Here is a 16,296-nt window from a genome sequence, read left to right as displayed (position 1 = left end):
GCTCTCTGCAGAACTGCAGCATTCCAGAAAAGGCAAATCAAGCCTAGAGTAAAGAAAACTTCCCCAATGTGAAAGTTGCAGCACTCTCCGTCTGCAGCCAGCAGTAACCCCAGCTCTCAGGCCGCTGCAGCTAGGTGTTTCGGCACATGCCTAACATTAACCAGGGAAATAAATGAGTTATTCACACGCTGAAAGTTGGGCACATGCTTAAATACCTTCCTGAGCTGGGACCCAAGAGCGGCGTCAACTGCTGATTCAGTCCTGCCGAAGCCTAACCCGGCGATTTAAATGTCAGCATTGCTCTCCTTCGTTTCTGAGCATTGTAGCAGAAACATCCCATTGCACTGTAATTGTGGCATAGCTTCCACAGAACGCTACTGTTTTTCCAGCTGTAAACTGCGTCTAACATTTAATTGTAGCACAGGGATGCTGTGTAGTTAATGCTTTGAGTCAGGACCATGGGGGTGGGGGCAGTAAGATACCATAGGCGCTAATACGCCAGTACTGTTACGTGGCTGTCTTTCATTCATCGCTTGGAAAATGAAGGGTCTGGTCCTCCAACATGCACCATCCTGGCTATTGCTTGCTCCCGGGAGCAGTGTTATTGACATAACATAGAGCACTTGTTATCTGTGGGGCTACTTGTGGTAGTGAGCGGTACGCTTGGTCGCAGATGTTTGGAGGATTAAGGGAGTTTGTGAAGTTAGTTAGAATCTATGGCCCTGGCCCTGGAAACACATCAGTGAGTAAAGTTACACACGTGTAAACGTTGGTAGGATCAGGCGCTGGGATGACAGGACTAACCCAAGGTGAAGTGCATACTGCAAGGCAAACCATGCAGCTTATCAAAGGAGCATTCGGAAAGACTTTGGTCTGCGTAGGAGAACTGCTGGAACACCTCCGTTTTGCTCCAAAGTGACAGTAAAGTACATATATGCCGTGTTGTTGTAGGTGCCCCATCTGCCGCTCGGAAGTTGCTGTCATTTCAAAGTTAAGGTAGAAATTGTTGCATGGTATTGGAAAACAGAAGGGGTGTGCAGGACTTTGCATTTTAACAGACTGTTATGTTTCCCCCCCCTTTTCTCTGCTTTAGAAACCAGGCAATGCGGAAGAAGTTAATTTTGTACTTTAAGAGGAGAAATCATGCTCGTAAACAGTGGGTAAGTGAAGTTCCTAAGTCTTATTTTGTATGTGCGTAACAGATGCATAGAAGAGTCAATGTTTAGCTCTTGTACGTAGAAAGCAAAAGGAAGGATCCCAGCACAGACAGGTTAGTACTTAACATGTTACCTGTCGCTTTGTTTTTTCCTCCTTGTAGGACCCTCTCTTTTCCATGCTGTAGCAGTCTCCATTATAAAAGTAACTTGTATGCAACTAACCCAGGGCCCGATTCTACAGCTCGGCAGTACCTTACTTCACAAGTATCCCCATTCACAGGAAAGGCAAATAGCCTCCTGGTTTATCCATAGTGGAGTCCATCGTTGATTTCAGTGGGACTGTTTGTGGAGTACATTTGTTACTCGGTGTAAGTAGTCGGGGTCCTGAGAGAAGAGTGAAGCTTATGTTGACTCCACAGCAGACAAATTGCATGAAGATTAAGCTCCCTCTTTCCAGCTGACCCCAGAATTGCGTTTTAGGAATTTATGGTTTAAAACAAAACAAAAACCACCGCCCCGTCCAGTTCTGTTGCAAGAAAAGCAGTCTAAGGGTGAACTGCACATATTTCATGCCCGTTACTCTTCGTTACTTAATGGAAAAGACATGGGGTTTATGGTGAGATTTTGAAGAGACCTGGTCAGATGATTGCAAACCTAAACTTCAGTTTTATTTAAAATAAGGGGGTGAAGAGACATACAGCATTGCCTCTGGAAAGTAATGCAACAACTTCATTGTGCTGCTCCATGGTCACTGGAAAGTGAAACCTAGAAACAAAAGTGAAACTGACCAGTCTATTGTCCATTGTCCAAACTAGGTGAAATGCCAAAAGTAAACAAACAGCCCAGATTAGGAAGTACAAATCAGATTGTAAACCATTTTTGTTTTAATAATCTAAATGATCTAGTCTCACAGGCGAGGCATGTATTTTTTTCCCCATGTAAGTTATATGTTGCAATGGACTTTCACATTAGAACAGGGATTGGCAACCTTTGGCACGCGGCTCACCAGGGTAAGCCCCCTGGTGGGTCGGGCTGGTTTGTTTACCTGCCGCGTCCGCAGGTTCGGCCGATCGCGGCTCCCAGTGGCTGCGGTTCGCCACTCCAGGCCAACGGGGGCGGTGGGAAGCGGCGGCCAGCACATCCCTCGGCCCGCGCTGCTTCCTGCAGCCCCCATTGGCCTGGAGCGGCGAACCACGGCCACTGGGAGCCGCGATTGGCCGAACCTGCAGATGCAGCAGGTAAACAAACCAGCCCCTGGCGAGCCGCGTGCCAAAGGTTGCCGATCCCTGCATTAGAATATTTAGAAATGCAGACTTGGATATAGACACTATTGAGCTACCCTCTGTGGGGAAGCCTGAAATGTCAGATTTAGCTTCTTATGTGGAAGGGTTAGCAGGTTTTGTTAATTTCTGTGGGAATGGAGGTTTGCATGAACCTGAGAGGGATAGTTGGGGAAAATTCTGAATAATCCACATCGGGGAAGTGGTATTAAAGCTGTGACTGTAAAAGCAGCGCTCTGAGGGGCTGTTCCTGGAGCTGTGTCAGAGCCAGTGATCAGAGCATGGCTGACAGTGACTAAGGGCGCGCGCTTTTTCTTTTCTGTGTTTTAAAAAAACCTTTTGTGATGCCCTGGGATGTGCATTCCAAAGGGAAAGCTGCAGTTCTCATGTGGGTTGGAATTCACCTTGAAGTCATTTGGCTCTTTGCTTCATAACCCTCCTTCCCCAAATACACTGCCTGGAATAACTGATGGTTTTTGCATTTGAGAGAAGAACATCAATATTTTCTTCCTCAAAATAGAACATTTGCAAAGCAGTATGTGGTTTTGTTGGAAGCACAGAGGAACTAAGCAGGGTTGCTTCTGGTATGAGATACCCTCCATTGTACTAAATCTTGTCTAGGTTGCTCTGTTGTAAGTAGTGAGGAGGTGGAGGGGCAGTTTTATTTTACTGCAACTGCATGGGACCCAAAATGTGTCTTGTAGAAAAATTGCCAATTATGAAGAAATCAGTAAATTTCTGCCACCCGGTTTGTTCCGTGCCCTTGAACGGGGATTTTTCAATTTAGGGGGAAGCGTATTGCCGATTTTTGTAGACTAGGCAGTATATTGTTGCTGAATTTGCAAAGTGAATGCATTTGCTGTTTCTCTTTGCAAAATGGGCACATCTAGTTGCCTATTTCATATAGCAGACATGCTTTAAAAAAGAAATTTAAAAGCACTTGTCTGTACTCGAATGTTTCCATTCGTCTCTCACTCACACTCATGCACCTTTTTATATATCACCATTAGACAAATAGCATGATGTGGACATAGTTCTCCATTAGATACTGATTGCATTCGCCTGGTGCAGCCGGGGGATTGGATGGCCCAGGGGACTGGTAAAGGGATACATTGTTTACCACTCAGACACTGGTTTTAATCTGGCCTGTTTTGCTAGTGACTGAACTGTGTCATCAGTATATCAGCAGTGTGGCCTAGTGGATAGAGCACTGGACTGGGACTCAGCTGACGTGGGTTCTATTCCTGGCACTACCACTGACCTGCTGTGTGACTGTGGGCAGATTGCTTTTCCCCCCAGGCCTGGTCTATGTAGGTAGGTCAACCTAGGTATGTTGCTCAGGAGGTGAATTTACTACAGCAATGGGAGACGCCTTTCTGTTGCTGTAGGAATCCCCTACGTGCCAGCAGCCTTACTCCAGTGCTTGTAGTGTAGACATAGTCAGCTTAAGCTCCCCGCCCCCCCCCCCCCCAATGCACATGCTCATGCACAATAAACTAGTGCCGCGGTTCTCAATTTTAATGGGGTCGCCAAGTCTGGCGTTAGATTGCTGGGGCCTGGGGACGAAGCCCAAGCTCCACTGTGGTCCCCCCTCCTGGGGTCGTGTAGTAATTTTCATTGTCAGAAGGGGGTCGTGCTGCAATGAAGTTGGAGACCCCCTGAACCAGTGCCTTGGGGTCTTTAATGGCCACAAGCGGTGCAGGGTGTGTGTTTGTGTATCGCACAGAGGAGATGGGAGGTTACGGGAGAAGTAAGGTAGCCTAGAGCAGCTCAGGAATTTTTTGACAAGACTTCTTTTTTGTGGGAAAATGCCAGTTTGTCAAAATCAAAACTGTGTGTGGCAACATCTCCGTTCTGATGAAAATTTCCACGCGCAGGTGCATCAGGCCCAGGGTGGGTGTGTGCATGCGGGCCTAAAAGAGAGAGACTGGCCAAAATAGCCCAGTGCTCACCTGGAATAGGGAAGACCCAGGTTCAGATCCTGATTTGGAGTATTCTGTGTAGTCTGAATGGCTGATTCTTTGTACAAAGTGGAACAGTTCCAACGGGGGGAGATTTGACTCTAGCTTGGTGGCTAGCGCACTCACGTGGGGTGCCGAAGACCCGTATTCAAGTCCCTGATTCGGAAAAGTCTCCATTTCCCTCCGGTGTGAACAAAAACTTTTAGTAACCGCGACGTTTTTCGTGAAGCAGAATGACTGTTTTCTGGGCAGCCCTCGTGTAGCATCAGCTGGGTGGGGTCACAGGTTCCAAGTGTCCTGCATAATCCGGTTTGTTTTTCGGAAGAGGAAGCCTTTGCCTTCCTAAATGGTAAGAGTCAGAGCCTTGCTCTTTCTCCAGGGAAACCACAGGCAGCAGCTGCCAGCTGCATCCCAGCGTTCAGGCCACCGCGCGCTAAACTTCACGGGCTATTTTTAGCCTTTTCCCAAACACGTAGCTGTAAAGGCAGGAAAACGTGGCAGACTTCTTGGCAGCAGAAGGAACCTTGGAGCACGTCCTCATTTGCCTGCATATTTTGACTTGTTTGTTTACTTGCTGTCTGGCCCAGGTGGCCTCCCTAGGATAGGTGCAGAAATGCAGCGGCTGTGAAATCTCTGTGCTGCCAGGGGCTGTTCGGATTACCAGCGGCTTCTTACTGAGCTGGTTTCACAGCTTTCGATTTTTGCTCCGGTTCCCCCCTTTTTCCTTAGTTCCCAGGTGAGCTGCTCTTGAAACGAAAAAAACTCCTACACATCCCTACACGGCAGGAAGGTCCCAATGCCGGGCTCCTGCACCAGGCTGACTCTGCTGGAGAGGAGTGTCTGTGCCACACCAGCCCCATGGGGGCACCATCGCGGAGAGCGCCTCTGTGAGCAACACGGGTGGGGTGCGGAGCAGAGCGCACGCTGGCTGTGCTTCAGCGTGGCCGGGGAGAATCCCATCACCTCTGTGGAGACAGTAGGAGAAGGAAGGGAGGAGACGGAAAAGGGAGCAATAGAGGGAAAGGGCAGCGGGGACAGAGAAACAGGAGAACAGAATGTGGCGGCTCTGCAGACGGACTCCTAAACAGCATCTTTGCCTGCCTCAAGCTGGGACCCGCATTCAGCTAGACACGTCCTGCCTTTATCGCTTCCTTGCAACCAGTCGTGTGTGGAGGGAAGCCAGGGATCCCGGGGACCGTCCCACTTCCCAGACTGCAGCCTGGGATCCAGAGGCTTTGCTTATTTCAGAGAGCGACGTGCCGCTTCGACCAGCTGGGACTGTCCCGTTTGAAAGCTGGGATGTGATGGACTGACAGGCCGTGTCCCCCATGACCCAGCGATGGCACGTTTGTGTTACTTGGCTCTGGAAGGGCTGGCTTCCTTTTTAGATTTGGAAAAGCAGGTGGTCATGCTGGAAGACACTCCCAGCAGGGCTTGGGTAGCAGTGCGGAATGTGTATGCACGCGGCAAACCTGCCAGTCTGCACGAGACTTGATGGCCCCCGGAAAACAGAGAGGCCACGTTGTGGCAGATGCAGGGCGTGTGCTGAGCCATTGTGCCCTGCATTATGTGGGTTGGCATTGCAGGCTGCTGGCCTGTCCCCTCGGCCCAGGAAGGAGCGAAGCCATGTCCAGGGTCTGCTTCAGGCCCTTTATTCTTTATTTCTTGCACAGAAAACGAGTTCCTTCCCTCTAACCCTGGGTCGTCTGCAGGAGCCTGTCTATTCCTTATGGGTTTCCACTCTGCAAGCCACATGCCTCAGAGCAATATCCTTCTCCAGGGCCTCCCACAGTAGCCAGCCTGCTTCCTGTAGCTCTCCCCCCTTGAACTAGGGTTTCCTGCCAGCGCCTGTCTGCTCTCAGCAGTGCTCTCCCCAGCTGGCCTGCAAGCTGGCTTTTATAATCCCCTGATCCCTGGCAGATCAGTCTCAGCTGGGTGGGAGCTGATGTGTCACAGGTGAGGCTGAGTCCAGCTCCTCTTACAGGACCAGCCACCCTGGGACAGCATCCTGTCCTGATTGTGCAGCATTTTGAGAGAGAGTGTGGTTTGACAATGGAAGAAGTAGGAGCCAGAAAATCTGATACTGGTCTCCCGATGGGCCTGGAGTAAGCCAATGAACCCCCTGCCTCAGTTTCCGCATCTGTGGAACGGGTATATTAATGATACTTCCTGACCTCCCAAGAAACGTTGGATATGTCATGTTTGCCAAGGCCTATACAAAGAGCTGATTACTGTTGTTCCCCCTTTAACTTCAGGGTCAATTTTTGCTAGCCCCAAATAATTTACTTCGGCTTTTCATTGTCTGAATCAAATCTGATGCTCTAAAGACCAAACAGATATAGGGTTTTATTGTCGTATTATTCCATTACTTTAAATAACTAATATGCTAGAAGTTCACCTTTCACAAGGAGTAAATCTGATCTGCATTAAATGCAAAGGGATGGGAAGAAGTTGATTATCCAACGCAGGTCAGATTTACTTCTTTCCAAAGGCAAGTGGCCCGGCTGGGTTTTACATTGGTGCTACCCCTGGGGAATGCCGACCTGTGATTTAACCTAACAAACCATGCTCCCCTTCATTACTGCCGCACATTGCAGCCGAGCCACTGCTCTGACAAGGGAATGCTGTAATCTTTCAGATTCCTGCTAACTTTGCAGGTCTTCGTTTGGATTATATGGCCTCCTTTGAGAGATTCACGTAGCGTAACGGGAGATCAAAAGAAGGCACCGAACACTAAACAAGAGCTCTCTCGAATACTGCATTTAAAGCAGCATAAGAACTGAAGCATAAAAACCACTTGGGCTGAAACCTGGTAGCTTGAGAGCAAGTGGTTTTGCTCAGGGCTTGCATGGGATTCTATAGAAACATCAATAGCTTTCTGTCTGTCTGTTTTTCTGTCTTTCTTCCCGTTGACACATCCCACAGAGCCATGTTCTCTGATAGGCGACTCTTGTGAGGAAAGTGATGTGAACTATAAACCTTTGGCAATATCTGTAAATACAGAGGACCTACTGAATTTGGTCTGGCTTCTGCTATGGGCTAGTTCCTGCCCTGGGTGTGCATGGGAGCCTCGTGCCCACATCCAGGTCCACTGGGTTTTGTGTTTTTAGGCTGAGCTTTTCAAAGGGGTCTACCTTCCTCTGGAAGTCACTGACAGGTGCACAACTAATTCCACCTTTCAAAGAGGCCAACCAGAGGCAATGCTAGAGAGCACTGGAATAAACTGCTGCAGCTTAAAAGACCAATGAACAAGGGCCAGTTAGAGCAGGTGGTCACTACAGCCATAAAGAGAGGGCAGTGATTCCACTCCCCATGGAGGAGGGACGTTTGGGCTTGAACCTGCCCTGGGGGTTTCAGCATTCAGGGGCCAGGCACAGGGCTAACTGCACCAGCGCAGGCAGGTCAAGCAGCTTCGCCTGCTTGACGCAGCTGTCGGCTGAATTGGTGCAATCCACAGCTTTGCCTGTCTCTGCGCATTGATGCATCAATGTGGCATCTGGCCCCCGCTGTTTGCGAGGGAGGCAGATCCCCAGTGCAGACAAGGCCTTAGGAGCAGCTTGGGGACTGAGAAGGTGAAGTCAGAGCAGAGGTGGAGGAGGCCGCCGTACAGCGCTCTAAAAGCGAGGCTCGGGATGTTGACTCTCCCCGTGGGTGGTGCAGCCACTGGGGAGGACGGGGGTGAGCAGCAGCTCTCTGGTAGGCTGGCAAGAAGCAAGGTGCGTAGCACAGTGGCTAGAGAGGAGGGGTTGCAAAGGGTTTGGGCCCCATCGGTGGAGAGGAAAAGACAGAGCTCTTAGAGATGTTGGCGATGCAGGGGTGGTGGCAGGATTGGGCAGGGCAAAGGGGTTGACTCTAACCCCGCTTTCAGGCCTGGCTGATGGGGAGACTCATGGGATTGGGAAGCCAGTTCCTCTCGACTGTCCCTGCCATCTCAAACGCCGTCCAGAAGAGCGAATCCCAGAGCCCTGGACATTAGCGATGACAAAGGCCGGCAGTGTTGGGGCATCTAGACCCAGATCCTCAAAGGTATTTGGGTACTTAATTCCCATGGAAATCAGTGGGAGTTAGGTGCCAAGAACCTTTGAGGATCTGGGCCATAGCCCGTCTTGGGCTGCTTCTCCAGCTTGTCGAGCAGTGATACTCAGGCTGAGGGTTGGGAGCCACAAGTGGCTCCTGCGGCTCTTTACTGTGTGATGTAATTATTAACCAATCAGGATGCTTTTACTTTGTTACTAACCAGCTGTAGAATACTTGGTCATTTGGCTGTGAGAATTCTATAGATACATAATAGTAAATGCAACAATGAATTCACACTACGGTGGCTCTTTTGGATTGTGTTGATCGCTGATTTGGTTCCTGCACCAGTGAGGTCCGAGTGTCCCTGTCTCCATGGCAAAGGTTAATGGCAACACTCCTGAATTTTGTGAGGAAAGGACTTTAGGGAGAGACAAAGAAGGCTGTGGTTTAGCTGGGCGTTGTTGGCTTCTGTGCTCTCTGCCACGTGGGAGATGCTACCATTCAGGCAACGAAGGAACAGGATTCCTGTTCTCGGGCTGCGAGGTAACGGGTTTGGAAATCGGGCTGAGGCACATCGCTCAGAGATCAGCTAATGGGTGGTACGGGGAAGGGGCGATGCAGGCAGAGTAATGTTTTGTGCCAAATGAAAGTTGAATGTTTCAAAGCGCTGAATACGGAGATACTGAAACAGCAGAATCCGCAGCCCAGTGAATCGGGCGCTACAGCTTGGATCCTCTTTCGTTTCCCTGTGGCTGAACACCTGGCCCAGGTGGGCCCTGGTGGCACTTGCTTGTGCTCGGAGCTAGATCCTGCCTGGGGAGCTGCCGCTTCACTCCGGCTCCGGTCAAGTGGGAAGTCTCAGTTAGTACGGTAGCCGCCCTCCTGCTTCCCAGAATGAGTGCAGTTATCCAGGTCAGGGAAGTGGCCCTGTGGAAGTGATGAACTCCCGGGATGAGTTATTAGTTATACAGCACTGGAGTTGGGCCTGGGCTTTTTGTGTACATCTGCACAACAGTTCAACACCCGTGGCTGGCCTAGGTAGGCTGGCTCGAGCTTCGGGGCTGTAAAGCTGCTGTGTAGACACCTGAACTCTGGGCCTACACAAGGGGGGAAGGGTCCCAGAACCCGGACCCCAGCCCGAACACCTACGCAGCATTTTTCGCCCCATGAGCCCAAGTCAGCTGACCTGGGCCAGCTGCAGCCATGCCATGGGTCTTTTATTCCATTGTAGCCGGACACATCAAATGGCAGAGTCCTGCCTGGGGAGCCAGCTGTCTGAATTAGGTGAACCGGTTCTGGGGTCCCAGTAGTTGAGTTTTCAAGTCACTTCATGCAGTTTCGAACTTGTCAATGTGGCACATCCGACCCAGTTTCTAGGCACGAGCTGTGCGTCCTTTCTGCTTCCCATGGTCATTGCTGGCAGTCAGGGTGCTGGAACTGAAATATTCCTGATGATGTGAGGAGCAAAGCAGGTCACATCAGGCCTTGGGGTAAGCAGGCACAGCTCCTGTTGACTCCAGAAGGAGATGGATTCGCTTACACCAGATCCAGATTACCTATCAGGAGGGACGCAGACTCTTCAGTGCGAGGCTGGTGCGTGCAGCATGACTCAGGTTACATAGCGAACATATGTTCACAGCACCGAGGTGCCATTTCTGGCAATAACCAACACGAGTGGGGTCATAGGAACAGAGACGGGGTTTGTCTCTGGGTGACTTGGCCGCGTTCCCCCATTTTGAAACTGCCTTACGATGGACACCGGAGTTGGATGTGTCCAGTATAAATGGCATGATCCAGCAGCCTGGAGATGGCAACCCACTCAAGGTTTTGGGCCTGATCCACAGTACAGTGAAATCAATGGAAAGATTCCCACTCACATCAAAAGCTTTCAATCGGGCCTCTTTCGGAGGAGAAAGTTACTGGATGAGGATAAGACCTCTGGCGAAGTTGACAGCTGCAGACTTCCCTCCGGCAGTGGGGCAAAGCTAATGGAGAGGAGGTTGTATTTCTTTGAAATCTGGATTTGCGGTGTGTGGATGCAGTGACCTGGAGTATGACTAATGAAAAAAATCAGTTGCTGATAAGCTCTTTCCAGTCCAGAGAACTCAGTGACACAAGGGGGTGGGGGGATTTGGGGTTGGCCATTGAATTTTGGCAAAGTGACATCTGCTTTCACTTCCTAATTTTTGGCCTAGAGTGGATTAGTGTCACTCAGAATGAAACCTGAAAATCCCCACTGGCAAACCCAGTTGCCTTCACTTGGACTGGAGTTTGCTTTGAACCCCAGCATGAAGGATGTAAGCGTGACCATTGGAGGGGCCCGTCTGGTTAGCTGCGGGGGGGCGCGCTCGGTTACGGCTGAGCCGCATTCTTGCCTTCTCCAGTCAAATATGGACGGCTCCACCCACTGCGTGGCCAAGTACGACCTACCTGAATCTCGGGTGTGGGGTCTAGTGTGCAGCGCCAGCCGCTGCTCCTCACTTGGTTCTTTCTGCAGGGGGCGGGCTGGCCAGGCGTAACAGCGGGAATAAGCTGCAGCGTTCCATGGGCTGCAGTAACTTACTGCCTCCACCCAGAGCAAGAGGGCAGAAGGGAATAAATTGTGTCTGAGGCCCAGTGCCCTCTCTGGGGCGCTGCTTACACAGGGTCCCTTTTCAGGGCGCTGCCTTAAAGGTGCAACCTAGGCTTTAGTATGCAAGAGACCATTACTCCCATGGAGGGAGGGGGTGCCTTTTCATGGGAGGGAAACTTCAGCGTTCGTTATGAGGCTAAACCCAGAATACTTGGGAGGTGCTTGGATATGGTGGTGATGGTGGGTCCCTATGGGCAGGAGGATTTGATAAGGCATTTGATACGGTCTCGCATAATATTCTTATTGATAAATGAGGCAAATGGGGCTACTATAAGGTGGATGCATAACTGGCTGGATAACCGTACTCAGAGAGTAGTTATTAATGGTTCCCAATCCTGCTGGAAAGGCATAACAAGTGGGGTTCCGCAGGGATCTGTTTTGGGACCGGCTCTGTTCAATATCTTCATCAACGACTTAGATATTGGCATAGAAAGTACGCTTCTTAAGTTTGCAGATGATACCAAACTGGGAGGGATTGCAACTGCTTTGGAGGACAGGGTCATAATTCAAAATGATCTGGACAAATTGGAGAAATGGTCTTGAGGTAAACAGGTTGAAGTTTAACAAAGACAAATGCAAAGTGCTCCACTTAGGAAGGCAAAATCAGTTTCACACATACAGAATGGGAAGAGACTGTCTAGGAAGGATACGGCAAAAAGGGATCTAGGGGTTATAGTGGACCACAAGCTAAATATGAGTCAACAGTGTGATGCTTACTCTGCGCTTAGGCCTCAACTGGAGTATTGTGTCCAGTTCTGGGCACCGCATTTCAAGAAAGATGTGGAGAAATTGGAGAGGGTCCAGAGAAGAGCAACAAGAATGATTAAAAGTCTAGAGAACATGACCTATGAAGGAAGGCTGAAAGAATTGGGTTTGTTTAGTTTGGAAAAGAGAAGACTGAGAGGGGACATGATAGCAGTTTTCAGGTATCTAAAAGGGTGTCATAAGGAGGAGGGAGAAAACTTGTTCACCTTAGCCTCTAAGGATAGAACAAGAAGCAATGGGCTTAAACTGCAGCAAGGGAGGTCTAGGTTGGCCATTAGGGAAAAGTTCCTAACTGTCAGGGTGGTTAAACACTGGAATAAATTGCCTAGGGAGGTTGTAGAATCTCCATCTCTGGAGATCTTTGAGTAGGTTAGATAAATGTCTATCAGGGATGGTCTAGACAGTATTTGGTCCTGCCATGCGGGCAGGGGACTGGACTCGATGACCTCTCGAGGTCCCTTCCAGTCCTAGAATCTGTGACTCTATGATGGCTGTGCCAGAAGGAAGTCGCATGGAGTTGTTCTGGGTTTATGCCAGTGTAACTTGGGGCAGAATCTGGCCCGCAGTCCTTGCAAAGCCATGTTTGTTAGTCAGTACCCCCCGCCTCCTTGCACTTGGACTGGTCTGTTTCACTGTTAGCTTCTCTGGCTGCTAAGAAGATGTGGTAATGGGCCTGAACGCCTTCGCTCTTACCTTGGTTTCCTGGTTAGGAGCTTTAGTGTTGCTAACGGTATTTTTAGTTTCCAGAGAAGAGCAGTCTTTTAAATTACAGTTCTGTTCCTTCCCATTGGTGTATGGGCTGAGCACAATGGAGGCTACTCAGGCAAATGTGTGTGTGTGTACGTACACTGTACATTGACCAGAGCCAGAAGGGAATGGGATGAACTGTGTTTTCTGGATTTCCTGTGGTTCTATCTACCCCATTGAACATTTATATCCCTAAAGGGAAGAATCAAATCATAGAATAATAGCACTGGAAGGGACCTTGAGAGGTCATCTAGTCCAGTCCCCTGCACTCAAGCAGGACTAAGGCCTGGTCCCCACTAAGTCCCCACTTCGGACTAAGGTACGCAAATTCAGCTACATTAATAACGTAGCTGAATTCGAAGTACCTTAGTCCGAACTTACCGCAGTCCAGACGCGGCCGGAAGTCTCCCCCGTCGATGCCGCGTACTCCTCTCGGCGAGCTGGAGTACCGGCGCCGACTGCGAGCACTTCCGGGATCGATTTATCGCGTCTTAACCAGACACGATAAATCGATCCCAGAACATCAATTGCCTGCCGCTGGACCCTCCGGTAAGTGAAGACAAGGCCTAAGTATTATCTAGACCATCCTTGACAGGTGTTTGTCCAACCTGCTCTTAAAAATCCCCACTGATGGAGATTCCACAACCTCCCTAGGCAATTTATTCCAGTGCTTAAAACCACTCTCCCAGTTAGGAGGTTTTTCCTAATGTGTCTTCTTCCAAGAGAAGAAATTAGACATTAGAGTTGTAAAAGACCTACCAATCATTGCTTGAGTCATTTAAAACTGGGCAGCGCAGAGCACAGGTGAGAATATAAAGTACGGAAAAATCATACACTGGAGGCGAGAATCTAGCAGGTCTATTTCATCTCCATCCTCTGTGATTCCCCACCCCCACTAGAGCAGAAGTTCTCCTGTTGGTCTGTTCTCTGATCAAGCCTGCCATCTGGTTGAGTATATAAATGTCCTAAGCAGTCAGGCTTCCATTGTGTCTTTTGGGAAACCCACCCCGCCATCAAATGAGACCTTGCTGGGAGTGGACAGGAAGCAGAATGCACGGACTCCCTGCTTGTAGAATCACTTTGTATCCCTACTATTGGTTGGATTTAGTTGTATGCTTAGGACGTCCTACGTGGGTTCATGGGGAATGTGCATGGAAGAATTGGTGGAGCTTTGGGGCAGGCAGGTTGTTTCCAGTCAGGATGCGGTCCAGCAATATCTCAACAAATACTAGGAGGACTTAATGTGTAACACCTTGGTTGGCTTAGCCCACTTCCCAGTGGGCTGCTGTCCACATTGCAGTAAAACCCATCTAAATTGGTGCTCCCCATGTTGATAGCTTTCATGGAGAGGCCCTGGATTCTGTGGCTCAGAGAGGCTGAGTGGGGACCCCATCTAGAGGTGGTCCCCCATGTCAGGTTTGGGGTATGGCGTGAGACTGGGTTGGGATGTCTGCACTGACACGCCGAACGCTGCACACTCCTGGACTCAATTTTCCCCTGTGCCCGATTTCCACCTCCCTGTTGCCTCTAACTTAGCACAACCTCTACTGAAGAATTGGTTGAGCTCCCTTTCCCACCACATCCCTACAATGTGTGGTGCTGGGGAAGGAGTCATGTTTGGCTTTATGCCAGTAAGGTGTTTGTCAGCCAGGGGAATTCTCCACTGTTCATTTGTGGCCAGAGTTTGCACCGTGTGAGTGGCTCCATGTGACCAGATCGTACCAGAGAATCCCAGGCTCCGTGCTCTGTAGAGAGAGAGGGCTGTGGTCCATAGGCAGCACTTGAATTCACCAAAACCTCAGCTGACATTGGTGAAGGATTTTGAAGACTGAAAGCATTGTACAGGAGTTGAGTGTGCTAATTATTAAAGAAAAACCACCAGCCATCATGAGAATCCAATTTGCCTCCTTGTTTCAGGCAGGGCTTCTAAAGAAATGGCCCCCAAGTCTGAAGTGTGTGTGTGTGTGTGTGTGTGTGTGTGTGTGACTTCCACAGGGCAGGGAAGCCTGCCAGCACCTAGTGCTGACATTTCTAGTTTGCTCTTGCATATCGGGATGCAAAAGGTTGTCTCTGTTCCCTCAGGAACAGCCCTTATGGATTGTTTTTTTTCCTCTCTGGTATATTTTTCTTTTCTCCCCTTCTCATCTTTCCTGTTTGAGTGCACCAGGGTGTAGAAGGCTCAAGAAAAATCACCATGAAATGTTTGTGGAATAGCAGGACTCTTAGTATTGATCAGGTTTGGTAGTATTGGGTATTTTTTGAGATGCTCTAACCTCCCACGGGAGAAACCAGCTATATTCTGCTCCTTCTCCCCGGAGACTGTTTGCAGCAGCTTTGGCACTGAAGTTCCATTAATCTTGCTGTGTTCACTCGAGTGCTGTTCTCCTTCAGCTGGGAATTACTCAGAGGTACCTGTGGGTTGGGCCGATTCTTTTCTGAAACAAAATGCTTTAAGCCTTGACCGTAGTGCAATTGAAATCTCGTGTCTCTGTTTTCCTCGTGCCCTTTGCGTGTCTTGTCTGTTTAGGTTGCAGGCTCTTCGGGGCTGGGACCGCCTCTCGTGGGGCTGGCGCAAAGGGATTTCAATAGCCTTCGGGGAGTGTTTTCACAGTGTCCGCACAATAGGGATCGAATCTCATTTGGGGCCTCTAGCGCTACTTGAATGCGGATAGCGATGGTGGTGATAATGCGGTTGGGATTTCTTGGTGAATTTTTTCCTTCCCTCTCACCTTGCTGTTCTAGAACGGACTCCAACCATGTTATGGATTTGCAGCTTCCAAAGCCTTCAGTGGGAGGCGCTCGCACACACCGGACAGCAGGCGTTGATCTTAGACTACATTTTCAAAGGAGCTTCTGTTTTTTTGTGCACACGGTTCTACTCACAGAATCATTTTGCATGTACATCTGCCCACCTGCCTTAGGTGCTTATCTGGCCCCGTCTCCTTAGTATCTGAGTGCCTATCCTCACAGCACCTCTGCGAGGTGGGGCAGGGTATTTGTCCCCATTGTACAGAGGAGGAATTTTAGGGACAAGAAGATGAAGTGACTTGCTCAAGGTCACCCAGGGAGACACTGGCGCAGCAAGGAATTGAACCTGGGTCTCCCGCATGATGAGTTAGCTCCCTAGCCATTGGCTGACCTTCCCCTCTGTACACATGCAGCCTTGTGCATGCAGAAAATCATGGCTGCTGGCCTCATTCTCCTCTCTCCTATGCAGCTGTGAATCGGAAGGAACTCCGCTGAAGCAAATAGAATGACACTGGGGTAAAAGTAGTGAAACAAAGAGGAGAATGGAGCCCGGTGTCTGGAAAACGGGGCCCTTGCTTCATCGTTATGGTTCGAAGGGCTAATTCCAGCATCAGTAGTTAGGACATGTTTACACTGCAATCAGAGGGGTGGTTGTAGCTCGGACAGGCGTAACTGCGCTAGCTATACCTGCACTTGGAGAACTAAAAATAGCAGCGGAGACATGGTGGCATGGACCCTGGTGCAGGCTGGCCATGCAAGTATGGACGCAGGGTTCCAGGTGTACTTGGACAGCTTGTGATATTTATAGCCATGCTGGCTAGATGAAAGCTAGCGTGGGTATGCCTGCCTGCCTGCCTGCCTGAGCTGCAAGGACACCTCTGATTGCAGTGTAGACTTACCCAAAGTGCCTGCGTTGTCCTTGTAATCAGATGTTCTTAAACTCTGCTGATAAAGACAGTGACTGAAGCAGGGGAAATCCTTCTTGAGAG

General features: G+C 49.7%; 1 protein-coding gene across 11 annotated transcripts in view; it reads left to right on the top strand.

Annotated features, from left to right (window-relative positions):
• Positions 1–16,296, top strand: part of NCOR2 (nuclear receptor corepressor 2) — a 391,355-nt gene that overhangs the window by 239,987 nt on the left and 135,072 nt on the right. For all 11 annotated transcript variants that reach the window (XM_034791186.1, XM_034791190.1, XM_034791189.1 and 8 more), the window contains one exon: positions 1,094–1,160. In XM_034791186.1, coding sequence (XP_034647077.1) covers positions 1,094–1,160 — 67 coding nt within the window. The remainder of the gene's footprint in view (positions 1–1,093; positions 1,161–16,296) is intronic.

Source organism: Trachemys scripta, chromosome 15, assembly GCF_013100865.1.
Source record: "Trachemys scripta elegans isolate TJP31775 chromosome 15, CAS_Tse_1.0, whole genome shotgun sequence".
Lineage (NCBI taxonomy): Eukaryota > Metazoa > Chordata > Testudines > Emydidae > Trachemys > Trachemys scripta.
Note: the sequence above shows the minus strand (reverse complement) of the source record. Positions and strands in the feature narration are given on the sequence as shown.